The following is a 27,772-nucleotide window of genomic DNA, read 5'->3' as shown; positions in this document are numbered from 1 at the left end:
CTCAAGCAGGGCCACATGGAACTGGTTGCTTTTTGAATACCTCTAATAAGGTTAAAAAACAGTATTATTTCCAATGCATAGTTAAAGAATTAAACGGAAAGATTAGGGATTTGCCAAGGAAGCAATGAGACAGAAACTGTAATTTTGATTCACAGTAAGCCTAACTGGGCACTTTAAACTATTCCTGCCTGGTGGTGGTATGGGCTGAGTAGATGATAAAAGGCTGGAAAAAAAAAAGCTCATTGAGCAATCTAGTGGCAGTAACTTAAGTATCACAGTTTTACTTAATCACCACTTTATTTTTTGATGTGTAGAAAACAGGAAAATGAAGAAATCTGATTATGTAGAAGAAAAAAATAAGCCAGAGGAAACAACAAAAGAAGAAACAAGGGACTGAAGGAGGAAAATGTTGGAGGTGAACAGCTTTTTGTGCAAGGCTTGAGTGTTACACATTCTAGCTTGACAATCTGTGAAGTCTTCAGTGCCATGAAGTCCAGCAGTAGAGGTTTGGCCAAAGCACACCACCTACAGCAGGAACCCAGCTTGATTACCAAGGCACACCATTACCATTGTCCTTGGACAGAAAAGAAAGATGAAGCGAGGGCCCGGGTAGCTGTGTGTGAATGAGGTGCTCTGAGACTACTGCCGTGCTGGTTCCCCCTGGCATCTTTCTCAGGATCGCTCCTGAGACGCCACTCGTCCATTCTTAGGATCATCTCTAAGTCTAAATATTAAATAAGCCATAGGTGCGCTTTTAAACTGCTATCTATGGCTGCCATTTTCGTTTATCTGCTTGTCTTCTGGTAATGTGACGCACTCCTACCCCCCATCAAACACTCCAGCGGCCAGCCCCGAGGCACGTCCCGGAGCCGTGCCCCGGGCCGGGCTGTCAGGGCGAGCCCCGGGCGGGGCGGTGCCGGCTCGGGCCGTGCCCCGGGCCGGGCTGTCAGGGCGAGCCCCGGGCGGGGCGGTGCCGGCTCGGGCCGTGCCCCGGGCCGGGCTGTCAGGGCGAGCTCCGGGCGGGGCGGGGCGGGGCCGGCCGAGGCCGCGCCGGGCGGGGCGGGTCCGCGCCGCTCTTCCCCCCGCCCTGAGGCCAGGCAAGATGGCGGCGGGGCGGAGGCTCGCGGCCGCAGGTGGTGTCGGGCCCGGCTCGCTGCGCGGCCTCCGCGGCACAGCCCGGCAGCGACCCCGTTCCTGCCCTTACCATGTTAAACGAGGAGCTGCAGGAGCGGCAGCATGTGTCCTGTTTGCAGCGGTGAAATGGCACCGGGACATCTGGGCACGGACGGACGAAAGTGGATGGTGCCCTGGTGCGCTGAAGGTCTGAACAACGATCATTTCTACCGTAAACCAGTACGCAGGTATGTTCATCAACAGAGAGGCAATGCTGGATTAAAATGAGGTGCATATGAAACCCGTTTAGAAATCAGAAGCTTGGTGAGGAAAAATATCCCACGTCAAGGTCACAGCACTTGGAAAAGGATCAGCAGAAAAAAATCCATTGGAATGTACCCTTTGGTAGGTCTTGTTGTAAACCAAATGCTGGTTTTGACCTCTCTTCCTGCTGCCGTGGATTTGTTACCCACTGGCAGAAAGCCTCAGTCTTTCACTTCACACAACCAGCTGCAGCAGCTTTGCTGGGACAAACTCCAGTTTCATCCTGAGGTAGGGTTTTGTAAAAGCAGTTCATATGCAGATAGTTCATGGCCTTTTACACAACACTGATTGCACTCCCTGTTTTTATGTGCCAGCTGGATTGTTCAGCTCTTAAAATAACAATGTACCTACTACTTTTTAATATAAATTTCAGAAATATGTTTGCTAAGTTCACAAAATTCACTGTGAGGACTAAAGAAAACTGTTTACACAAACTGATGAATTTTGTCCTTAAGAACTTTAGTATTGTATGTATTAACTAGCAGTATATATATATATGTATATATATATAATATATATATATATAATATATATATATATAAAACAAACTACAAAAACTTGACTTTGGCTGTATAAAAGAGCAACTCTAAGTATCCTAAGCTGGGAAAGGCAACAGGATGGTTGGAGGACTGAGAAGGTAAGACAGTTAAACTTTATGCTGTATCTTACTGGTTATGGCCTCCAAAATTATAATAGTGCAAAAGCAACTCCTGTTCCCCTTCTGACATGAGGGAAAACAGTACTGCATTTGCACATAAAGCTTGCACTCCATTAGTGGTTTTCACCTCACTCACTTGTATTTAAAACTTTGTAAGAATTCACTAAGGTGAAGGATGAAATGTAATATTTAGCTCAATACAAGTCTTCCTACTCAATAAAGGCACACAACTGCTTGATGAGGATTACTCAAACTTACTTCCAGTTGTTTTGTTAACAATAATCTGTGTATTAATGGTACTGCTTTTTCCACTTCCCTAGGCAGCATCAAGAGAGAATAGGATGTGTTGCACCGACACTGAACCAAGACTAAGCTTCAGCCCTTTATACGGAACTGCTGAAAGAGGAAGCTGCAATACTTGCAGAGAAAGCAGTCAGTCTTGGCTGCACGACACCATGCCTCTCACAGAAGGCAAATGATGTCTTACTTCAAAAACTTCATGAAATGCAAACACATTGATTGACTGTTCTTAGAATTGTTACAGTTGAATAACTGGGGAGAGGCAAAGTTACAGTTCCTACTCACATCAAATTAAGATTTATAGTTTGATTTACTCTGAAGACTACAGAAGTACAAGGAAAAAAAGGGCATAAACATTCTTTTAGCATTCTTTTAGAGGGATTTTTTCCTCCTGATAGCAGAAATAGCTTTTTAGATAATGGTAAACTAAAACCTAACAAGTAGAGAACAGAACTTACAGAGTAACGTTTTTTCACAGCTAGAAAAAGCCTCTGAAAATGCGAAGTTGCCAATAAAAAGGAATGTAACAGCTGTGTACATAATACAGCAATACCTGTGTATTATTGCAACAGCAATAACAGATTTCTATCACTAAATGAGTAGAACACTAACTGCTTACAAAGGCGAGCTGTGACCTCACATTAGTTACGGTGCTGCACACATTGAGTGCTTGTAATTGTATCTTCACCTCTGACTACAGAAGTAAGGTGTGCTTCAGGTTATAAACTTGGGCACTTTTCACCATTGAAATAATAGACAGGACCTTTTGCTCCATACTGTATGTGTCTAGATTTAAGACAAATGTGTGGTAACATGTTCTGGTTTTACTCCACAGTGCTTCACAGTTGCCACATGATCTGGCAGGACGGTTATAGTACCACATTTCCTTGGACAAGTATCAGAACTTCAACTTGAACAAAGTGGACTTACTCATTTTAGAAGAGCACTCCTATCCAACTTGTCCTATTTGGACAAGATAGTATGAAAAAGCACACTGCTTAAATTGACAATGATTTATTGTGTTTAGGAACATTCAATAAATACCAATCTTTTAGCTTCAGTTTGGAAATCCTCCTCCATCAAAAATCAGTTGTTTTTTTTTTTTTCTGGCATAAATTCCATTGCCAGCAATGGATGTATCAAAAAACCAAGTTAATAAATACAACAGACAGCAGTTTTCTAAACATACCTTCTCTTTTAAAGGCATAATACAGATTTACTAAACAAATCTCAAAACAAGTTCTTCACAGAAGAAAATTTTGCTACAAGCTGTCTCTGAACATTGTTTTCTAATGCTGGTATTATTTCATGGTGTATGGTATTTTTGAACAGTAATGATGAATCATTTGAAAACAAGCCTTTTCCCCCTTTTCCTTTACCAAATGTATGTTGAGACATGTAGCTAGTACAGAACTGTATGGATTTAAGAGTGGTGTGCCTCTATTGGAGCATTTCATGGCAAACATGAAGCAACAGCAACATGGTACTTTTTTACTAGAGATCTGGGGGATTTATTTTTTCAACTTGATTTTAAACCACTATTCAAATGTTAAAGGTATCATATTTGGGTGTAACAGATGTTTTGCATAATTTTCTGTGAAGTGTAAAATCTTCAATAGAAGATTCCTGCTTGTGATGAAAATATTTTTCAAGTACTTAAATTTGAATATCCCTCTGAACTCCATTCATATCTTATTAAAAATGTGTATAAAAGCATGAAGACTACAGAATACCAATTAACATAACAGAGTTAATCTTGAATAAGTTTTTCCCCAACAGCATTTTACATATAACCAAACTCCTGCTTTAGCAAAAGGAAAAAGAATAAAAATAAATTCTCTCCCAATGATTTACACTCAGGAATTACCTTGCTGTGGAACTAGATACTTCAGTCTACAGTCCCTCTAACCCAAGGCATACTCTTAGGTGTATCCCTTTGTGATTTAGGGTCTTGGAAGTTTTCTGCAAACCTCTCTCTTGCTTTATCCCAGTTCTTTTTATTCTTGCTCTGGACGAGCTGAAGATCTTCAATTGAGGTTGGTCTCCTGGCACCTAAACCGGCATGCTTCTGATGCAACTCCAGTTGAATCTGCCAAAACACATGGAATATTGTTGTAATTGCAACTTAGGTATTCTAAATGCTATAATTTATGTTTTTCTAATACACATTCCGTCCCCTCTCCTCAAGCATTTTTTTGTTCTGAAACATTGAGATCAAACAGTGCCATGAAAATGATGTGTCACATCATCAGCTCTGGAACCATGAATAATGCCACTAACATTACTGTGAACTACACTTCACTGAGTGAGCAGCATGTTATCCCTGTGCTGGCTAGACTGACAACACAGGGCATGGCGTGGCTCTGAACCACACTACTGCCAAAAGACAGCACGTCTCTGGTGACAAAAATGGGGCTAACCTGACTGCCACAGAGGCCCACAACTTGCTGGCTACAGTGACTTCTGCTAGCTTTTCCTTGCTCAAGGCCCATCATCTGGCTTGATTTTTGTGCTACATCAGCCTCTGAGAAAGAATTCCATGCTAAACCAATCTTCAGTTCACATCACCTAATTATTTCAGTTTTCCTCCAGACTTTGTATGAGATTACTAATTCAGTGGCTAGAAGCTGTCTGTTCTCCTTTTCTTAGTTTCCTAATAAACACAGTGTAGGGACAACACTACTGAAAAATTTAAAAATACCTCATTAGTAAAAAAATATAAAATTGGAGATTAGTCCTACTCAGATTATTCCTTCCTAACCAGGTTTTTGATAAGTTTCAAGTGAATAGTGGCATACAGTTAGATATTTTTCACTACAAACACATTTCTATTATTTTTATTTCAAGTGAAAACCAGAAAGACCTACCGGATCCTTCATGCCACCACCATCTTTTCCCAGACCTTCCCCCTTCTTCCATCCCATCTTCTCCAACATTTTATGTCCTTTGTTGCTGTTGCTGATTTCACTTTGAAAAAGTTTAGGATAACTGATAAGCAAGAGTTAAAATGAAGAGTATGCTTTCAAATACTAAACAACAAAATTGTGCCTGTGTATATAAACCAGGGATGAGTATGTGCTTATGTATATAAACCAGGGATAAGTCCATCAAGAGCTATCCAGAAGATCCTTGCTACCTTTCTCAAGTTCCTCCAAGAATATCTTTGGTTAACAAGTCTCTAGTCAGTATCAGCTTTTGGACTCCTGAACTTCTGAACTACTTGTGTCAGGAGTTAAAAGATACATCATGGGTAGGAAGGTATAGATTACACTATGGAAAAGGCAGTATTACTGCCAAATCATCTTACTGCACCTATTTCATCATCTCACACTTGCTTGTATTAATTTACAAGCACCTACAAGTCCATGCTTAAAAAAACTCCCAACTACAGCTACAGAGGCAAAGTAACTGCTTTGGAAGGAACTTCAAGTGCCATTGGAGAGGTATGTAAGTAACTATGTGTCCTATGAGTGTCCTATATTGACAGTAAGAGAAACTGCAGGTGAAAAGTCTGCTTACTGGACTGAGTAGGAAAAATAAAAACTAAGCCATTTGAAAAGCAGACACAATTGAAGATGTCAGTAGTGCAGCTGGGAGTTCTTTACACTTTTGAGTTGGTAAGGAAGTGATGCAAGTGTCCTTACCACCACTGTTAACTCATCTTACATATATTTTTATAAGAAAGAGGAAGAGTTAATAAATAAAAGCGCGTGAAATGGTTAAGTGTGAAAATCTTAAAACTTTCTATCTCTCTGAACACAATATATACAAGTAATCTGTAATCTAACAAACTGCAGGCTAGTAACAAATTGATACTTATTTTATAATATTTTTTTTTAATATTCACAAGAGAAGGACATGGGGGATACTTTCAACTTACATATGAACAGAAGCTGAATTATCATCTCTCTGAAAGGTTCCTTCACTTCCAACAGTCTCTCTGCGTTTTCCTGCTCTGTCTTTGTACTTTGGATTATTCACTGCCTTGTTGTCTTCATATTCTGTGTTCTTTCCAAGCAGATTAAATTGCATCAAGACAAAGACAGTGGGGTTTAATTTTTTTATTTTTGTTAACTTCCCATTTTCCCTCCAAAAGTATGGCAGCTTCAGCCTTTTTTATTAATTCTAAATCTTGTAACAAAACCTGCAGTCCTCACTTGGTATTTTCTCAGCTTACAGGCAATACCTTGTAAACCACATTATTACCATCATCACATAACATTGCCAATTTCACTAATTTCTTAGAAATGGACATGCCACGGGCTTTTTATATAAACATTCAGCCTGTTTCTCAGCAACTGCTTTATTGAGAAAAAAATAACAGAATTAAGTATGTTTACAGATTCTGTATCAGTATTATTTTGGAAGAATTTGAGAGAAATGATGGCATTCTGTTTTCTGTATGAATACTAGTACAAATGCTGGAAGCAACTGCATAATTAAAATTATCCTACAACAGAAGGAATTTGAGTACATATATATCATACTGCCTACATATTCTTGTTGGTATTTTTCTATGGACTTAAAAACCTGAAAAAATTTCCATTTGCTTCTGTAATTTTTTCAGTTGCTCATTATATTTCCCTTCCAAATTGTATTTCAAAATCTTAACCCCAAAAGAATTAGAAATTTTGTACACTTTGAAAGGATCTTCTTTCTAATATTCAGTGGAACTTTCAAGCCCTCTTACCATCATCTTTTTTTGTAGAGGTTTGTAAACAATAATAATTTAGGGCACAAAAGACAAACCAGGTTAAGTTTAAGGGCATTTGAAAACTTCCCTTATTCAACTAAATCTATGGCTTAAAATAGGAATCACGAAATATTTAAAAAAAAAAGAACCATAAGATTACAAAAAATTAATCAACTTCTACAGTAAACTCACCTGTAAACCATATTTTACCCGTATTTGTTTTAATGCTTTTCTTCTGACTAACTCTCTCTCTTCCTTGCTAAGTGCTGGACAAACTAAAAGGAAGAACACAGGACTGAATCTGTAATTACTAATGTAGCAATGTTTTGAATTGTAAGACAAATGAGAGAATTTTTGTTCTGATATTATTATACATAGACACTTATACCAAAAATACATAATTATATACAGTCATTCCCAGTTGACAAGAAAATAGTATGAAAACTGAACTAATTATTATGTTTATAAAGTAAACAGCCATTATAAAAAAGTATCCTGTAATAATATGACTTACCAGAAGTCTCTTTTTTCTTGTCCAGGCGAAGATGTGCTCTAACTTGTCCTGGTTCACATCCATCACAAGTATCACTGCCGGGGTGAATGTGAAAAGAAAGCACGGTTTCGCCAATCTTCACCTCATCTCCATGCTCCAGGATGTAGGGATCACACTTTGTTTTAGGCTACAGCAAAAGAAAGTTTTGGCAGCCAAGTTAACTACTCATAAAGGACAGGAACTCTATTTCATGCACACTGCTTACAACTTAGTAGTTCAGTTTGGTCTCACAAATGTGGGCAACTGTTTAACTACAGTGGGTATTTCACTCTAGCAACTGCAGCCATAGTGGACTTTTCCTAGTGTAACCAAACAGTAAGTACTCCAAGTGGCCCTAAAATCTGAAGGGAACCAAGGCAGACATTAATGTATGAAAGACGACATACAATGGCATTTTAAGTGATTTACCATAAAACATTTAAAATGACCACGAGATTTCTGCAAAGTATAGAGCACTAAACAATAGGTACTCACCTGGAGAATCTGATTTCCATTAACGACTGTTCCATTCTGACTGCCTTGATCCACAAGAACATAATTTTGCAAGTCGTGGTCAAAATATACTTCTGCATGAAACTGACAAATAGAAGCCTAAGTTAAATGTCCTTGTTAAGTGCATACTAACAATTTCAATGTTATTTTAAGGTAAGATTTCTGAATATATTTTGAGATCTTTAAAATGAGTGGCTCTTGTATTCTAAGTTAGTAAAGTTTTGCACATCTTATTTCATTCTTGTGAAATGTAAATGAATGGGCCAGAACAGCAAGAGCTAATGTATACAGTTAATAATGTAACTATTTTGTTCATAAGCTGATTCAGTACAGAACAACTATATTCTTCTAATGTGGTAAGTTTACTTAAAAGAACTGCAAGATTCAGTAATACAGCCTTCTTAACTGTTCTTCTAAATAACAGGCTTTATGCTTTTAAAGTATTTTATAGCACTCACATTTAAAAAAAAAATCTCATTCTGCTTCTATTTACTTGGTCTTTCATATCTGAAATAACTCCCTAAATGCCATGCTTTTATGACTTCCACATAATTTACCCTCTCCTGCACTTAAGACACAATCAGTACCAATCTTTGGCTGTTTCTTTTATCTCCTTTCTGATATTGAGACTAATGAGGTTTTGGGGTTTTTTGGTTGTCTTGTTCTGTATAGGTATTGCTCCCAAGCCCACATAGACCAGAAAAAGCACAACTCCTGGCCAAATTCATCAAGATATGCATTACCTCCAAAAAAGGCCACTGAACAAGCCAAATTACCAACTACTCCAACCTACTAGAACTTCCAGTAAAAGCAGTAAGTCTAGAGAAGTGACTGTTTAAAATCTGACAATTAAGAGCAATTGTAGTTGCTGCTTTCAGTTAAAAAAAAAAATTGAAGATTGGGTAGCTTTTCTTACTACATGGAACACTCGCATAATGATGGAGACTGACTAATTCATTCTGCTTTACTGAATAAAACTAAAACTTCTTCTAAAGAGGCTAAATTTGCTGGGTGTAGCATTTTTTAAATTTCACTTTCCACTCAAGAAAAGCAAGCACTGAAGTTGACCACAGCTAAAAAGTAAGAATAGTGAGGAAAACACACTAACATATATATATATATATAGTATATAATTTTTTATTTCTGCAGATATGCAGATTTATCTTTTCACCTCTGACTCCTTATTGAAAACGGAAGTAACTTCTTATATGAACTGTCAGTTCCTGTACAAGTACTAAAATGGTAACATTACAGAAAAATAAAAGCCTTTTTATTTGCCCAGTTTCAAACACGTCTGAAAAAGTTATTAACAGCAGGGAAATGTTTACCTGGGAATTACTCAGTATAAAATACAGCATCTAATTAATGAAACTATCATTTAAAATAGACATAGTAAAGTGTGTTTCATGTGATACTTTTATTTACAGATTTATTTAACAAACTTTTTGTTTGGATGACAGAACTTTGTCAATCTACAGTTTTCTTTTATTAGGAGTGCTATATTTAGGATCTGTGTTGAAGTACTTAGCAAAACAGAGCACAGAATTCATAATAAAAATTTCCATTCTATCTACCATTGAAAGGAATTCTGTTAATTTTCAAACTTCTTCTACATAATTTCTACAGTTGCTTGAAAAAAAATAAAACCTTTTGGTCTGAGCATAACTGCAGTGATTGAATTACCTGGTAAAGAAATTCTTACTATCTGGTAACAAAATTTTATATACCATTAGTATTTAACAGGGTTTTTCCTCAAGCTCAATAACCATGAAATTAAAGACTCAAAGACTTTGCAAACACCCTGTGTTGTTTGTGTTAAGCTCCCATTTAGTAAAATAGTGTATGTTTTCATTTTATTAAATTCAACTCTGGCTCAACCCATATCTCATTCTGAAATTTCTTTCAAATAATACAATGTTCCAAATTTAAACCCACAAAATCTAAATTTTTATTCATACATTTATGTCTTCTGATCTACTTTTCAGCAGACATGAACAAGAGTTACCTTACTGACTCCAACTTCAGGAATCTGAAGTGTGTGTCCAACATCTTTTTCTCTGGAAAGGCAAGTGGATACACGTATTCACACAAAGTAGAAATAGGTTTTATAAGTGGCTTATGAAAGGTATATTTCAGTTGAAGTGTAATATCATACTTCTCTTCTAAGTTATTATGAACTTGTACAGATACAAAACCCTGTGTTCCTGTACACACAATATAAAGATACTTCAGGTCCCTTCTGTCATTTGTATAAATTATACAAAGCAGATGATTAATATATCATCACATGGTACCAATAAAATCTTATCTATAAATCTGCTATTTCTATCTGAACTGTTACACAATGCCTTTAAGTAACAGTCTGCACTCTGAACCCTTCAGGCTCTTCAGTGCATCTTAGCAGTCTTTGATGGTGAAGTTAAATTCCTGGTCATATTAGGCAGGTAATACAAGTAAAGAAAGACTAATCTGTACAGGATGGGTTTTATTGGTTTTGGTTTGTTTGCATTTTTTGTTATGAAAACAGTCCAGTAGGAAGAAAGGATTTGTATTAGATTCTTATACCAAGGGATTAAGAAGCAAGGCAGCTAGTAAAAGACCTATATGCAAATTCAAAGTATAATTGTCTGATGATCTTCAATACATGCAGCCAACCTTTAAAAGCAAATCAAAACACGTCTATCAGCAGTAGATAAAAACAGTTTTTCCAGGGTGATGTTTTCAATAACCATGGAAGAAAGCTTTACATCATCAATAAATTCATCGTCCACAATGAACAAACCAAATTTAGAACTGTAAGAATGTATACAGTCTAGCACAAGCCTATTTATTATGTAAAGCAAATTAACAAACACTACTGAAATTTCAATGTATGATAAAGTCTAGGATATGCTTTCTAGTGATCCTGAATTTCTGAAGGGCATTCTTCCATTTCTTAAAAAAAAGCACTTCTGTGGCCTGGGACAAAATTTACTTTCTTTCTAGGAAACAAGTTTTCAAAGAAGGGCTTGCAGTTATGCTGCCACTAGGGCTCAGTTACAACATCAAGTTATCACTAACAAATTTGCAGGTCTGCTGAGCTGCATTAGCTGTGTATGCTGCTACACTATCATGACAACATGTTATGTGACCTGGCTTGAATTTCTTACTGTGGACTAATCAAACTCAGAGTACCTTACAACTGCTGCAGGTTAGGAAGACAAGCATGAAGAGACAAGCAATCCCAAGTTCTTTCCACCGCTTTCAAAGAGACATAGTTTCAGATATAGATATATATAAAAAAATTGTTCAGTTTTACCTTCCAATTGTAGCAGGCTTCACAGCAGTGATAATATAAAGTGACCCAGTCTGTAGAACTGGTGATCTTATTACAATTACTCTGATACAAGGAGGCCAGATCTTTTCTTCATCTATAATTATACAGAAAATAAACCACCACCACCGTTACTACCAACACATTACGGTTTTAAGTTTAAAGTCCATAGTTTTCAAAAAACTGAAAAAGATTCAGCCATTACCTGGCTGAATAATATGAAACTTTCATAAAAAGTAATGTGTAACAACATCTGAGAGAAAACTTTGATGAGATTATTGTTTCAAATCCTGACTGCACACAAAGTATAGAAATGTTTTTGTAATTCTGGTTTAGATGTTAACAACTCTTTAGTTACAGCACTAAAACATATATATACATTCGCATAAATTTAGTAGTATCTTATAAATTTATGGATCACTAATTGTAACAGATTAGAAAGTAATTTTACTTTGAGAAAAGCTGCACCTTTTTGTTCACCACATCACAGACCTACTGCATATTAAACTTTATATTTGACAATTTCTATGTCAAATGTATTTTTACTGTTTTTTCTCCAAGGAGTGTTATTCATCAGCATGGATAAGAAAAAACAATAGAACCTACAGATGCATGTTTTCCCTGATTATCTATTAAGATACTATATTCTGACAGCTCTATGAAGTCTACACTTGGCTGTACATTTGTAGAAAAAATCTCCAATGACCTCAGCTAGGAGCAAACATAGATGAGAAGATACTACCTTAAAATGTACTACGGGAAGGGAAACTGTCTCCAGTTTTTATTACTTCAGCATTAAAGCAAAATTGGACATTAAGAAAAGACAATTTAGTCTGAAAGCCTGATGGTAGCAAGCACATTTTGGTGAGCATTAATCACCTAGAATCTGACTAGTTAAGTAATGAAAATGTAAGAAACAAACTGACAATAATGAGCAGGGCACAGGCAACAGTACAGTTTTCTACAGGCTGTTATTTCATACTGTGATTTAGAATACCCTTTTGCACATATATAGTTCTAACTGGCTGCATCAAGCTTTTCACAGGTTTTGTTTTTTAAGGACCTAGCAAAACACTTTGATATAAAACTGTATACAGGTTTCCTGTCTATTTCCATTTCTTTCAAGTTGCCCCTGGAATATACACAAAATAGGATTTCAACTAGTACTGACCATTCCATGTTGCTTTTCACCATTGTAGATCCATTTTGCATTCAACTGTATATGATGGCTTACAAAGAATATCAAGAATACTGTATATTGATTTAAGAGAGTCAATACACAGAATTATTGGGAATTACTGATCTAGAACCCCTATTTTGGCAGCAAAGTTTCTTTTCTCCTTTCATTATCCCAATCAAACCAAATTTTTGCAATCCCTGAGGTTTCTACACAAGCACAGATGTTATGTTCAGGAACAGCTTTTATAAAAATACTCCTACTTACTTTTGTGCAAGTGAATAGAGGGAAAGAAATGCTGGTAACATGCAGAACTTTGTCAAAGTATCTCAAGTCAATGCTTTTATATATTTTTAAAAATTATTCAAACTGGTTTTTTTAACAGGCTCCTGGAAAAAAACAGTAACACCACATATAATCCACAATAATTCACCTTCATTTTCTGAGTATTCTGAATCACCAGTTTCTTCGCTTGTTAATTCCTCCTCACTGTAGGTTTCACACTCAGAATCTGTAATTTCACCTTCTTCTGGTTCACTCTCCGTGTCTGCTGTTCTATTGTCATCTGTATATGCTGCAGCATCTGGTGTACTTTTATGCAAATGTGCATTTATACCATCTGTAGAAATGGATTCTTTGGCTTTTAGACTGTTCTGTGGTTTTGTGTCCATTTTAGTCTTCTTTCTTACATTTGGAGACTCATCTTCTTCAGTAGAACTTACTTGCTCAGTGGTGGAAAAGCAGTTCAGACTGTTAGATGATTTCTGCTCTTCTGTGTCCAAATCCTGGAGGGGAGTTATACAATGTTACAGACTTTACAGATTTGAGTTTTTCTAAAGAATACCCTGGAAGTAAATTCTTCACTTAGGAAGAATTACTTTTAGAACTATGAAGAAATAATTTAATTTTCAGAAAGTTCTACACATACAGCCAGCCACATCCCATTAGGTGTGACTGAGACCACTCCTATTTGGAAAAATGGGACTGCCCTCCTCTTCTAAACTTCGTTTACTCCTCTTCTACATGTCACTCTTTTCTCACACTTTAGAAATGTTTAGAAACTTTAGAATCTTGTCCTCATTTTCAACTTGTACAATATCACTTCGAATATTTTCCTGTTTCGTTTTTATCACACTAAATTCTGTCCCTTTCTTATTAAATTCTTGCGACTTGCTTAGAAGGTCTTTAATTGATCTTCATTGTATCTTCCTCCTGTTTTTGTCTTCTTTTTTATTACCAGAGCCCAGAATATCTGGAATGCCTACTCATGCTTGAACTATAGACCTGTTCTTTCTTCTTTCAAAATCACATCTTTAACAGAACCTTTAATCAAGATAGAAGACTGAGTGTACAAGCTTAACCTATGCTACTTGAAATAGTTCTACTAAAAATCCATTTCCTACTGCAAAAAATGTCTCAATTTTTTTACTGAATATCAGACAGATTGGATCAGACAGGTACTTCTACTTATTTCATCATCAGAAATTAAAAAAAACCCACATTCTAACTGAGAAATCAGAAATTTCATATTAATTTTGCCAGAGTACCCTGAAAATATAATTCTCAATCTAGTAGCTTGACAACTATTTTTAAAAGAAGGAAAAAGAGGAAATAGAGAAAAAAGAACAGAAGTAGCTTTAGAAGATAAAATCTCAGATTAAATTACATGCCATTTTGAGTTCAGAGTAAATGCATTCAATTGCCTTGAATTGTATCAAATATTGCAACACAACATGTAAAAAATACATATTTGACTTTTTTTAGTGTGTTAATGCAAAGGTTAACATATTGGAAATTAAAATACTTTCAGAACTGTAAAAACACATCAGTGGCACAAACTGTGACAAACACAAGAACTCCTCTCAGCTGCTGGATAGGACAGTGTGTACCTTTGAAACTCCTTCAGTAAGACAGCAGGCTCTCAAGCAAAGCCAATGCTTTTTAAAAAGGTTTTCATGCTTTGACTGAAAGACTATCAGTTTGTTCAGGGTTTCTTTATAATGCACTCACCCTTCTCTTCTGAATCCCCTGAGTTCTTGAATAGAAAGGAACAGGATAGCAAGGTCACTGTGTAATGTTGTTTATTTTAAATAAAAAAATGAAGTAATCCTGCCACAAATAAGCCAACACATTAATTCCATTAGAAATATTTTTGGAAAATCTGATTTTTTCCTTTGAGAGTTTTATTTTTCAGAGTATTTGTCTTTGTCTGCATTTATGTTTGGTATGGGTATTAGATTGATACAAAACATCCCAAGGTGTTCTGCACTCTAAAATGTATTGCTTCTGTAATAGGGTAAACTAACAAAGTAGCTCAGGGTATGCTAATCGAATCTAATCTGAAAACAGAGAAACTACACCATCTGCTCAAATCACAAGCAAGTGAAACAGGACATGACTGTGATGCACTGTTGCTCAAGTACAAAGCTCCAACCAGTCAACTCCTTCTCCATGGTGAATCCTGTGATATTCCATGGTTTTTGGCATCATTTCAGATATTTTAAACTACAAAGTAAAAAGGTGCTGTTTCAAAGTCTGGCTACTAAAGAGTAGACATGGTCCTGTGTTGAAAACATGACTTTTTACAAACACTCTCATAAACAGATCACAGGATTCCACACATACATTCATTCTATGATTTTTGCCAATATGACCATTAAGTCTTTTCTCAGCAGTTTCTGTATTTTTTTAAAATTGCAACATTTAACTGTTAAGAAAGCAAATAAACTGAATAATTAAGTACTGATAAAAATGCAGTCTTCATTTTTAGGAAACCCTGTATGAAATAAAGGATTTTAAAACTGAAATAAATTTTGGGCAATTCATGATTTCACAGATCTGTAATAAAATGCACATCTGGACAAAGTGTATAAACATTAAGCATTTTTTTTTACATTTGAAAAGCATTTGAAACAATCTTGTGGTGCAGAATCCTTTTCCATTATCTATGACTAAGTACTGGTTTTAGCTGGGGTAAAGCTAATTTTATTCACAGTGCCTAGTATAAGGCTGTAGTTTGGATTTGTGATGAAGATGTGGCTGACAATACAGAGAATTCATTTTTTATTTATTGCTGAGCAGTGCTTACACAAGCAAAGGCCTCTTCTGCTTTGTGCACCACTCCACCAGCAAGAAGGCTGGGAGTGCAGAAGGAGCTGGAAGCAAGACACAACCTGCATTGCTGATTCCAACTGGCCACAGGGTATCCCATGCCATATGAGATCATGGTTACCAATAAATGCTGGGGAAGGGACAAAGAAACAGGAGGGATGTTGAGTTTAGCCTTTGTCACCATTACCTGTGCTGGAGCCCTGCTTTCCTGAGGATGGCTGAACACTTGCCTGCCCAGGCAGGGAAGCAGTGAATTAATTTCTTGCTTTTTCTTTTGCTTGCGTATGTGGCTGTATCTCAACACACAAGTTTTCTTACTCCTATCCTTCCACTCCTCTGCCCAATCCTGCTGGTGGTGGAGCGAGTGAACAATGTTACAGACTTTACAGATTTGAGTTTTTCTAAAGAATACCCTGGAAGTAAATTCTTCACTTAGGAAGAATTACTTTTAGAACTATGAAGAAATAATTTAATTTTCAGAAAGTTCTACACATACAGCCAGCTCTTTCTGGGGCTCAGTTGCTGGCTGGGGTTAAACTATGGCTGATTACCAGTACTAACACCAAACATGTGTAGCATGTATTAAAGCCCAACTAGTGAAAGAGCACCTAACACCTCCATATAGTCATCATTTAAAAACCAGAACTGGCAGTAAGCACAACACATGGTAAGTACTACCCTGGACAATGCAATAAATTCTAGTAATGCACTTAATTTCTCAAGGACTAACTCTTCATCCCAAACTCATGCCACAACACACAAAGTATGCAAGCAGATGCTCATTATAACCGTTTTTTTACACCAGGATATTAGGCACATACATTTTTTCATTGTTGTTTTGCCCAATACATATAGACTGACACCAACAGTCATGAGTTAGACATGGATTGACTCAATGTGATCCAGGTTTGAAAAACTTTCTATCTGCTGGTATTACCACAGAATCTCTGGGTTTTTCTCACTAAGCTGAAGCTGAGAAGTGTGATCAATCTGATCAATAATAAACTGTTTTTTAACTACAAAGTTGAATTGGTTCACATTTCTGCATCCCTGACAAAGTCAGCCAAAAGTACTTTGAAATCAGGGTATTTCTGTATCCTATGAGGACTGATCTTGTAAGAATAACAAATCATGCTTATGTGAGTAGAACTGATGGTTTGACTTCACAAATAATATGAAACAATCTACTTATTACAATGACCTTTTGAAATGCAGACTGTCCTACCTAGAAAATATATATTATCATTACCATTTAACTGTTTTTAATGGAAAACTCAAAGTATTTTAAGCATTTAACTATACTTTTTGCTTTACTGCTACAGAGCAAGACATTTTGTCTTTCAAAACTTTAATTTTTCTGTACTATGGCTGACCAACATCCATGTTCATGCAATTCTTCAGCATGCCCATAAATAAGAACTTATTGTGAGCATAATTAACCCAATTCTAAGAACTGCACTGTTTAAGTTATATTTTTTTCTATATTTATTTTATACAAAGCATACAAATATAGACAAACATAACTTTTCTGAAATCTGTATCCTGTTTTCTGATTTGCTAGAAGTTCAGTAGGTGATTTAACAGAATCATGGCTTCTCAGCACTCTTCTACAGGATTGAATAACACAGCTTTACCACTGACTCTCTTAATTTGAAATGTTAACCTGAAATTCAGTATTTTACTAAAGAAGTATTTTTAAACACGTAAAACAGCTCTTTCACTCAAATGACTAAGCTTTCATGTGCTAAAAGTATTCCACAAGTACTTTAGTTACGCTCATCCACCCTACACAATACGCAATTTTCCAGTGCAAAAATGTAATGAAATGCCAGGGGAAAAAAGCTCTTCCTACAGCATACAGGACCATTTTCTTCACTGGTGGACAGCTCTGAACTAAATAACTTTACCTGAAGAATGAGCAGTTTCTTTAGTCCAGACCCTTTATGTTATACAGGAATGTTAAATACTTCTCTTCCCAAATATCCTGAATGGCATCAAAGTTTTCTCCAGATGTTACTTACACAGTATTTAAAATCTATTTTAAAGCTACTTTGCAGGTGAACAGATTCCGAAAAAAAAAAAAAAAGTATCTAAACACGAATTACTAGATACTCTTTTTCCTTTATTAAAAATATCAAGGTTAAAGGCAAACATCCATGGACTAATGTGTGTTTGTTGTCTCAACTCTACCTTTACCAGAAGCTGCCAATCCAAAAGAAGAAATCTTCACATTAGCCATAGTTTCTGTCAACTGACGTACCTAAAGATGGGATGAATATCAGCAAAAAAGTAAACTAAACGTGATAAAAAAAGTAAAAATCACTACTTCAAGAATTCTATGGGAAACACTACTAAAACCACCTTGTCTCTCCTACAGAAGTAGCTATGATGCATCTATAATGGAAAAGAATATGGCAGAAGTTAATTTTGAGCACCACACAGAAATAAAATTTACTAGGTGGTAGATTGAAAATAAAAAGAAAAATAAATTTAAGAACAATTCATGAAAAAAAAGGCATGTGTCAGACCTTCCTTCTAAATTTCTCTATGTACTTCTAATGGCCCCAATGCAGCAAGTAGAACTGCAGGATCACTACTGCACACAATCTATTCTCCAAACTGCATGGAAGCCCTGGATCTTGATATTGGACTAGGAATCCTATTTGCACTTATGTCACCTTTTTTTATTTTTAAACTTTTACAAATTTACTTATTTAAAGTTTTTTCTCGCAAAGAAGAAAACACCCTGTTTCTTGTCCCATCTTTTTTCTGACCTACCCCTACAAAAACATACCAGAACTAAACTATATGTCTGAAAGTTTCAAGGTATTCTACCAATCTTTTTATAGTACCTGTGCTCAGAGGCTAATACTTCATCCTACCAAAAAGAAAATCCTGATTATCAATTAAAAGCAAGCAAGTAGAGACAGCATACTTTCACAAGTCAAAAGAAAACTATTTGTAATATAGTTTCAGTCTGAGACTGAAAAGAAAGTATGTCTTAAAATGGGAACATTCCCCAGGTGACATTAAGCACATGTTTACTTCCCCTCCGCTGTTTTTTGCAATTAGAAGTACATTCATTTTAGCTGACATTTATGAGTATTTTCTTGTTTAGCTATTCAGCTTGTTGAAAATGCAATAATATTTTAATATTAAAATATTATTATTAAAATATTTAAAATATTAATTTATCCTTTGAATTCTCAGAATTATATTGGATTTTCTTTAAGAATGCTACAATATGTGTGGACAACTCATTTCCCATTCTGTAGTGGTAAATATCCTAATTTCCTACTTACAAATAAATACTATGTGAAAGCTGAGTACATGAACTTCCTCACAATGGCTAGAAACTAAACTACAACAAAAAACCCTACTGTGACCAGAAACAGAAAGTTAATGGGTTGTTCCAGTTACAATAGTTAAAAAAAAAAAAAAGATAATAACTTTGGTTTAAGTTAAGTCATTCAAAAATCACACGCACTTTTGGTAAAACCATTGCTTACCAATACTGTCTACCTAGAAATATATGCTTGATAATCTACACACATAGTTGCTTAATTTCCTTATTTCTTGTATTTGACAATTTTAAAGTAATAATAAATATCAATAAATATTTGTTTACATTCATTCCTTCAACTGAAAAAGAGAGAAAAAAATGTTATGACTCTGTAAATAGTGCTGTCTTCTCCTCCTTTACATGGATATTCTTATAAACTACCTCAGCTTCACCCAAGAATTATAAAGTTCGGGGGTGAATGACATCCTCCAGAAGGACACCCTGCTTTCCTAAAACTAGTGGTCCACAGCCCAGGGATTAAACCAAATCCTTCTACCTGTATCATTTATGGAGTAAGAAAGGCAAGTAAAACCTACTTTGGTCAATAAATGAGGCAATGTTGGGAGCATTTTTCAGGCTAGCAGCACAATTTAATAATTGACTGGGAAAAGCAATAATGAGGTACTTGTCTTCAAAAACACTGTCATAGCTATAATAATTTCAACTGCATTCGGGAAAGAAAAGGAAGAAGGCCGGGCAGTAAGTTTGGAGAAAAGTATTGTCAATAGACAATGCTTAAACTCTAGTCCTATTTAAAACCATATATTTTTAGTTTTATTCCATCACGAACTAATTACTGCCTTTGCCAACACAAGACTAAACTGCACAATTATACTGCCAAAAAATACCACACATCTATGCACTTGACTGTGCTTATAAACTTTATAAGATTATAAACTAATATTCCAATTTTTTTAACAGAATTATACCATCTTTTATTCTAAAAAACATTAACATTTTATATTAATATTACATGGAATCATCAATATATAACTCAGCTATAAAAACTATGTCAGCAAGGTACATTTTTCCTTTAAAGCGAGTAGTGCATTTAGAAAGAAGTGCACAGACAAAAAGGAATTATTTTATTTCTGGAGTTTAAAATGGAGAGTGTTTTATGTTTCACTCTTTTATGTATTCTCCCTGTTTTTGTTTAAAAAAGTAAAAAGGATCATGATTACTTCTTTGACATAGACCTTCACTCCCTGTTCACAGAAGAAGAAATCTGTGTACTACAATATACTTAAAATGTTTTTCCTTGTTACCTTGTTGGTCAAACAAATTAATTCACAAACAAAGCAAGGTACTCAGCTCACCATCGATAAAACACAGAAGAAAAAAATGGATGTTTACCTCCTACCTTGTGACTGTGGAAGTCTCACAGAAAAGATCTGCTAACAAGACTATTTAAATAAAAACACTGATATAAAGTAAGCTAAAGAGAAGCCTCTATTTCTAGTATAATGAGATTACAGAAGCAGACTGTGATAGGATGCTAAAAAGTAGTCAACATTATTTGATATGCCTTAGAGCTTTTATAAATACTCTTGTTGGTTTAGGTAACAGTTTATCACAGAACTAAATTTAAGAGACATATTAATCAGTTTATGATAAAGGCCTACAAGCTTTTCACGATTCTTTCCTGACACATGATAAAGTTCTATATTGACCAATGCCTTTTGAGAGTGGCAGAATGCTAATTCAGCATTTGCACAGAGCAGGCCCAGAACGTGGGTGTTGGTAAAACTCCACTTCCACAGCATTAGCTTTCTTAAGTATAAAGAATCATTATGCTGAGTGTTGCTAAGTATCCAGACCAAGCTTTCCGAATGGAAGGGCTCATGTGACGTTTCCTCAAGGAGTAGAAATTCCAGCATTAGCCACAATTTGTTTTTAAAAGTGTAATCAGTCAACAACCACTATGCATTTAACCTAATTACACTATTTCTTTATGTACATAGTTTCCATTTTCAAGCTTTTCATTTCTGATTAAATTTTTTAACTCTGAGTTGATGTTGTTATGTGACTATGATGTACAGGTATCTGGACAGTAAGGTAATTATTTCAAATTTCAACCAATCTGCATGTCTGAGGTCTGCATAATGAAATAATGCCATGGTTAAAGCTTTGAAGAACGCAAACCAAGGAGAACTCAAACTAGAGAAATCAATATATTCAATTTTATCTTAAAATAATAGAACAAATTGGCAGAACAAAACTTAACATCAGTAAGAGTGTACATAATGTAAACACTGCCTGAGGTTTAATAGCTGTGTTAGTACTTCTTGGCATTTAGGAGTGAGTGATGTTTTTCAAGGCAGCACACCACATGGTATGCTTTCTTAGCAGTCAGAAAATTAATTACAATGGCATTTATTAAGATGTACATCTTATCCATACACTAATGACAATGAAAATACAATGACCAAGTACCAATAGGAGACCATAATATGCAAAGAAACAGAACTTCAAAAACACCAATACCAAATATAGCAGAGATACAGTAAAATGCCAAAGGACTAACCTCTGGAATGAAGTCACAGAGAAAAGATTGTGTATGAGTGTATTTTCAAAATTTACATTTTTTTGATTTATAATCTGAAAAACCCAACCAAACAAAAAACCAACACCAAATACAACCAATGCTAAATCACAACCTAAGACATTTGCAGCTAACACTGAATTTCTGATGTAAATCCAGCCCACACAACACTGAATTCATTCTAGTGTGCCAGCTATTTGAAAAACTTCACTGACACTCAGTTTTAAATGCATTTACAGTTAGGTACTAATAAAAAAAAATACTGAAAAAGTGAGGGGGATCCAAGATAAAAATATAATCCTTCATCACTCAAGGGGGAAGTTATGGGAAAACTAACTACATATTAACAACCTGCTGTGTATAGTTTAAGTATATTTAAATAGTTCAAAAAATAAGCACACATTCTCTGCATAAAACCAAGTCCCACAGCCTACAAGCTGCACCATGGACAAAAACCCAACAGATTTTGCATTTTCTCTCTGTCAGTTCTGAAGTTACCTTATAGTCATCTGCAGCAGTCCACTCTGGTTCTTTTCTCTTCTTTTTCCCCTTTTTATCCTTGGTGTGCTTAGTACCAGAGGCCTGGTAAGACTGCAGATCCACTCGTGAATGAAACTGGTATCGGCCACTTTCCACATCACAGTAGTAATAAATTCCAGTTGCTGGGTCATAATACAATTGGTTCTCCTTTAGAGGAAATGAAGAAAATGCTATTATCACTTCAATAAATATATTGTTCAAAGAAACATCAGATTAATAAAGAATCACATTTGAATTTTGATAAAATGAAAAAACTGTGGTGGCTTGATCCTGGATGGCAACCAGATGCCCATCCAACCACTCTGTCAATTCTTCTCAACAAGATTGGGAAAAAAGTAAGATGAAAAGCTCACCGATAAAGACACAGAGGTCACTATCATGAACAAGCTGGATTTGACTTGGAAACAGCTAAAACACAGCTGGACAATAAGGATCAAATTAAAAACATCTAAACTCCATATAGAGTGTTGGCTACTGCTTTCCCATTTTGGTCAGACTAAATAACTCCGCTCTAGGTCTGGGAATCAAGAACATCTTACCATCTCAGGACCTGAGAAATGCACACAAAAGTGAGTTTGGGGGGAGAGCAAACCTGGGGTAAATGACTTCATTACCTGAAGTTGTAATTGTAAGATTAACTCCCAAAGTACAAACAGACCAAACATACAAAATTATGAAAACCCATTACCCATCGTTCATTTTGGGTGTAGCCCCAGGGGGGGCAAGGGGGCTTTGTCTGTCCTACATGTACCTGAAATCCTTCAATAAATATAACTGCTTTTTATTCCCTTAATTTTGCCTGGCCTGTTTTTAGGTAGCCAAAAAAGGCATCCCAAGGAGCTGCTTCGGTGTGGGATCCTCCACAGACTGTAGCATCAGTAGCTTCAGCGTGGTCTGCTCTATTCATTGCAGGAAATTGCTTGCCCTGGGATTTGAAGGACCCTCCTCTTTGCCCCTGGTGTTCACAGGGTTATTTTTCACACTCACCACCCACCCATACAGACTCCACTGTGCAGAGTTATGCCTCTTCCTACACTGGTTTCAGAGGCACCACCAGCTTCTCTAATGCCTGTGCTGTGCCATGCAGTGAAACCAGCCATGTCCAGGCAGCCCCATGCCTTCTCTCAGAGAGGCTACCTCTGCAACCCCCAGCCCTATTATCAGAACTCTGCCAGTAAACACAATGCAAGAATATTTCCTCTAATTCAGAACATTTACGTACCAAGAAAAGATATTATTTTGGATAATTCTATCATAAACTGTAATCTATAGCCTCAAACATTTACATATAACTAAATCCACAAACTATGTCAAAAGCAATGGTATCCTTCAAGACCTTAAAAATGAAGTCCAGAAGCATCCTGAAAACAAAGTTGTGTACCTCATGCATTTTTTACAGCTGAGTTGAATATAGCACTGAAAACAAACTCTGTTCTCAGTGCAGTACAGTGTATACATATCTACCCAGAGATCTGTATACATATACAAAAGCCTCATAGGACAAAAAAGAAAACCTTTGCAAAAGCTATATAAAAATGTACAGCAAAAAGTAACATTAAGAAATTCTGAACCATCATCTAATCTTCTTCTAACACTTCTAAAAGCAGTGTTTTCTTTCCTGTAGAATCAAACTAGGTGGTAACAGTACTCAAGTAAAAGCATAAACATTTTGTGTATTTTCTCCCAGCACTCTTTTCACTGTGGAGAACCAACCGACTTACTTCAGAAATATGTTTTTATAAACAAGACATCTTTAAGCTCAAGCTTTTAGGTTTGAAAGAGTTACAGATCAGCTTTAAAGAATGAAATCTGTACAATCCCAAGTAAGTTAGAGATCTAGGAGCCATCAAAAATAACTGAATTAAAATCTAAATTTGTATCTTAGCCTGCTATCTTTAATTTGACTGAAAAAATTTAAAAAGCCATTAATAAATTTTTGACGGTATTCATCTTCAGTAGCCTGTTTTTAAAAACCTAAGATCAGCTTAGATCATAGTTCTTTGCTCACATCAACTTTTACTAACAAAACTTTTGTGACAGACAAAGAGTTCCAAGGATTTTGGAAATGATCCTTACTGAATTGTAGTAGAATCCAGTGCTATGGTCATAATACAATCCTGTGTTTTCATCATAAATAAATCCAGTTTGTGAAACAGCAGCCTCTGCAGCAGCTCTCAAGCTCTCTGCCAAAGAACCTTCCGTTAATGAAGTTTCTTCTGTGTCCTGATAACAGAAAATAAGAAAGGTAAGTGCTCTATGAACTTGGACTGTTTCAGAAGGCAGAAATCTGACTGCAGTTTACTGGTAAACTCCCAGTGATTTCAACAGGACCAAGACTGCAGCCTGTGTCTTTTGTTTTTCCCCAGCTTTACTCAAAAGTGACTCACATCAAAAATACACACAGAAGACATCTTTCAGAGCACTCCTAAGCCAGATTTCTGCCCTCTGTTTCATTTCAGTTGCTAGATGCTAAGGCACAAACTCAGTTAAGTGAGTGACCTGAGAGAAGACTGAAGAGCAGGAAAGTAAACCAAGCCACCACAAAATAAACAAATCCCACCACCAATATTCTTTTCCTTATATTGTGCTTGCTTATGTCAATGGAAGAAAAAAATTAAAAGTGCTATTTAAGAAAATCAACATGGACATATTGTACACACTGTGCAGATAAAAAAGATCCTGCTTCCAGGCTATGTAGGATATATGTCTTTTTACTCTCAAACTCCAAGACAAATCTAAGAGCATGCTCCATTTGGAACACACTCCAAAAAGAACTAGTTTTGAAGTACACTGGTATTATCAACACTAGAACATCACAAAAAATCATTCTGTATAAAGCCATCAGGACTGTAAGCACATCTTTTAGATAGAATATTAACAAAGTACTGATTTCAAAACTGGTAAAACTCCAGATAGTCCAAAAACCTGTGAATTCTGGACGAAATTTTCCTCTTCTCCAACGTCAACAGCCTTGGTGCCATCCTCCTCTAGTGGAGTATTAACAGGTCTCTCCAATTCCTCCGTGGAATTATGCTCAGAGCCTTCAGTCCTTTGACTGTGCTGCGCTGGTAGTTCAGATGCACAATCTTGAGTATCAGCGTGATTGTAATAATTTTCATAGTAGTAATAATCTGCAGGGGGAGAGGGGGAAGAGAAAGAAAAGTTGAAATTGCATAAATTAGCAAGACAGTGTTTTAGTAATGCAGCTTAAGGATGACGAATCTTATACTGCAAATTTATTCAAGTAAGTAGTCTAATGAAAATCAAATATTGGGTAGTGCCTCTGCTTTGAATTTATTCTAATCCTACTGAACAAATTATGTCTTGTTTTAATATGCTTCAAAAATTGGTAAAGTGTGTATGTTTGCAACATGAGATTACTACCCAACAAATTACAATGGCATTAATTCTTCTAGTCCATGCTACATATTATCCTGAATTAATGCCTTGAATAAATAGGAAATGGTCTCAAAGATAATGTCAGGTTTCTGAATTTAATTCAGCAAAGGATACAGACTTGAAATGTACTCTGTTACAACATTTTCAAACTGAGATACTGTTTTGTATCCCCATTTAAACAGTCACCACCCTCTACCTGCTTGCGACCATGCAGCACAATCCTCTGTCTGTACTTCTACACTAGACGTATCTTTCTCCTTTCTATTACGGATTTCTTTAGCAAGTTCTTCTACCTGAAAGAAAAATTTCATGTTAAAAATGCAACACTGCATTTTAGTAGTCTGCCATCTCAGAAAAGAGAGTCAGCCTAGTTTACATTCCATAATTCAGACAAAACATAATGGCACCACAAGTGGTTTAATTGATTTTGTTTGGCAGGAGAGAGTTTTGTACTTGAATGGCTGGCATAAAGAAACACATAATTTCTGTTCGCAAAGGAGCAAATAAACTTAACCAAGGTTATTCCTAAATGTCTATCCTGTAAAACTAGATTTCAAGTAATGATCACTGCTCTGCAGTGACCACTGTGGTGGTTACAACTCAGAGAATGTTCTGAACTAGAAGAAACCCACCAGGATCATCGAGTCCAACTCTGGGCCCTGCAGGACATCCCCAACAATTACACCATGTGCCTGAGAGCATTGTCCAAACACCCCTTGAGCTCTGTCAGGCTTGATGCTGTGACCACTTCTCTGTGGAACCTCTTCCACAGCCCAAGCATCCCGTGTGAAGAACCTTCTTCTAATATCCAATCTAAAACGCCTCTGACACAACTTCAGGCCCTTCCCTCGGGCTCTGCCAGCGGCACCAGTGCTGCCGATCTGCCTCCACTCACAATAGAGTGTACACCGCGATGAAGGCTTCCCTAAACTTCCTTTTTTTGCCTTAAGTGTTCACAGAGAAGATCAGCAACTCTTCCTTTACCTCACACTTCATTTAATAAACTTCTTTCCCTCTGCCTGTATGTAATTTTTCCTTCTGACTGCACGCCTCACCTTGTGGTAGAGAAGGCGTTACCGTTCTCACCAGCAAGCTCTGACTCGGGACCCCAAACCGGCTCTGGCCGCCCGCAGGCCAGCAGAGCCCGGCGGGCTCGGCCGGCCGGGGCACCGTGAGGGAGGGCACGTCGGGCGGACGGGACAAGCGGAGCGCGGGCCGAGCGGCACCGGGCGGGGAGTGGAGGCCGCGAGGGTTCGGTGCGGCCCGGCCCGGAGGCCGCGGCACCAGGGGCGGGGGGCCCTACCTGCCTCCTGAGCGCCTCGCCGTCCTCCCGCTCCCGCCGGTACAGGCGCTGCGTGCGCCGCAGCCGCCGCCGCGCCCGCTCCAGCTGCGCGCGGCACGCGTCCAGCTCCGCCTGCAACGCCGCCACCGCCGCCTCCTGCTCGCCCGGGTCCGCCCGGCTCTCGCCGCCCGGCGGGGAGGCCATGGCCGCCCGCCTGCCCCTGCGCCGCCGCTCAGCGCCCGCCCTCCGCCGGTCCCGCGGCGCCCGCGCGGCCCCGCCCGCCGGCCCCGCCCATGGCCGTGGCGCCCGCCGGGTGCGAGGGCGGGAAGCGGCGCGGGGCGCGCGCCGCCGCCGCACCGAGAGCCGTCCCGCGCGGCGCGAGCGCAGCGCGCGGCCCGGAAAGAGAGCGGGAGCGGCCGGAAGGGGCCGGGAGCGGCGCGCGGCAGGGCGCGTGCGCGCGGCCCAGGGCTGCGGCGGGGCCTGCCGGGGACGGGCCGGGCCGGGCCGGGCTGGGCTGGGCTGGGCTGGGCTGGGCTGGGCTGGTCTGCGGCCGTGCTGCTCCTGGTGCAGCTCGTGGTGCAGCGGCAGCGTCGGGGAGAAGCTGAAGGATGAGCACCAACCCCCAAAGGCGGGGCAGTGACGGCTCGAGGTCTGCTACTGACCTCCACCATCACCTGCGCTTGGGTCGTGCCAGGCAAAGTTTGCTGCTATTGGGCCTTAGGGTTCCCACTGTATCATGTAACAGAATGAAAAGTAATTCTAGTGTGTATTTAATTCAAAAATAGGACATTGTTTTGTTTGTGGATTTTTTTGTGTTCGCTTGTTTGTTTCTTTTAGAGTGGGGAAGGGGAAGTTTCTTGTGACTGCTCAGTCAACAGTGTGCAAACCACACCACATGCTGGCTAGAAATTGCTGTGTCTGGAGGTTGTTGG

The 27,772-nt window shown here is 37.7% G+C and overlaps 3 protein-coding genes across 11 annotated transcripts in view; 1 reads left to right on the top strand and 2 right to left on the bottom strand.

Moving 5' to 3' along the window:
* Window positions 1–1,928, bottom strand: part of PDE8B (phosphodiesterase 8B) — a gene marked incomplete at its 5' end in the record, with an annotated part of 95,588 nt that extends 93,660 nt beyond the window's left edge. Inside the window, one exon of the mRNA XM_079330194.1 lies at window positions 1,513–1,928. The remainder of the gene's footprint in view (window positions 1–1,512) is intronic.
* Window positions 1,044–9,029, top strand: LOC306814290 (uncharacterized protein). 8 transcript variants are annotated; one of them, XM_079330217.1, is made up of 3 exons: window positions 1,044–1,361; window positions 5,748–5,838; window positions 8,806–9,029. In XM_079330217.1, exons 1-3 carry the CDS (start codon window positions 1,237–1,239, stop codon window positions 8,893–8,895), a joined length of 306 nt encoding a protein of 101 aa, XP_079186343.1. In that variant the 5' UTR covers window positions 1,044–1,236; the 3' UTR covers window positions 8,896–9,029. The 8 variants fall into 8 exon arrangements, 1 of the variants encoding a protein (XP_079186343.1); XR_013777127.1 differs by lacking the exon at window positions 1,044–1,361 and adding an exon at window positions 5,368–5,478 and having other exon boundaries at window positions 5,510–5,838; XR_013777128.1 differs by lacking the exons at window positions 1,044–1,361; window positions 8,806–9,029 and adding exons at window positions 5,368–5,478; window positions 6,246–6,380 and having other exon boundaries at window positions 5,510–5,838.
* Window positions 3,394–27,249, bottom strand: AGGF1 (angiogenic factor with G-patch and FHA domains 1). 2 transcript variants are annotated; one of them, XM_079330199.1, is made up of 14 exons: window positions 26,862–27,249; window positions 25,755–25,851; window positions 25,085–25,290; window positions 24,236–24,382; window positions 22,118–22,306; window positions 17,925–17,994; window positions 11,432–11,543; window positions 10,139–10,190; window positions 8,116–8,217; window positions 7,603–7,768; window positions 7,281–7,363; window positions 6,276–6,403; window positions 5,263–5,362; window positions 3,394–4,484 (listed from the first exon to the last, which is right to left on the bottom strand). In XM_079330199.1, exons 1-14 carry the CDS (start codon window positions 27,042–27,044, stop codon window positions 4,284–4,286), a joined length of 1,836 nt encoding a protein of 611 aa, XP_079186325.1. In that variant the 5' UTR covers window positions 27,045–27,249; the 3' UTR covers window positions 3,394–4,283. The 2 variants fall into 2 exon arrangements, with proteins under 2 accessions (XP_079186325.1, XP_079186324.1); XM_079330198.1 differs by lacking the exon at window positions 17,925–17,994 and adding an exon at window positions 13,057–13,408 and having other exon boundaries at window positions 26,862–27,247.
* Between the last annotated feature and the right edge of the window lie 523 nt (window positions 27,250–27,772).

The sequence above is a fragment of the Erithacus rubecula genome, assembly GCF_903797595.1.
Source record: "Erithacus rubecula genome assembly, chromosome: Z".
In the NCBI taxonomy this organism is placed as follows: Eukaryota; Metazoa; Chordata; class Aves; order Passeriformes; family Muscicapidae; genus Erithacus; species Erithacus rubecula.
Note: the sequence above shows the minus strand (reverse complement) of the source record. Positions and strands in the feature narration are given on the sequence as shown.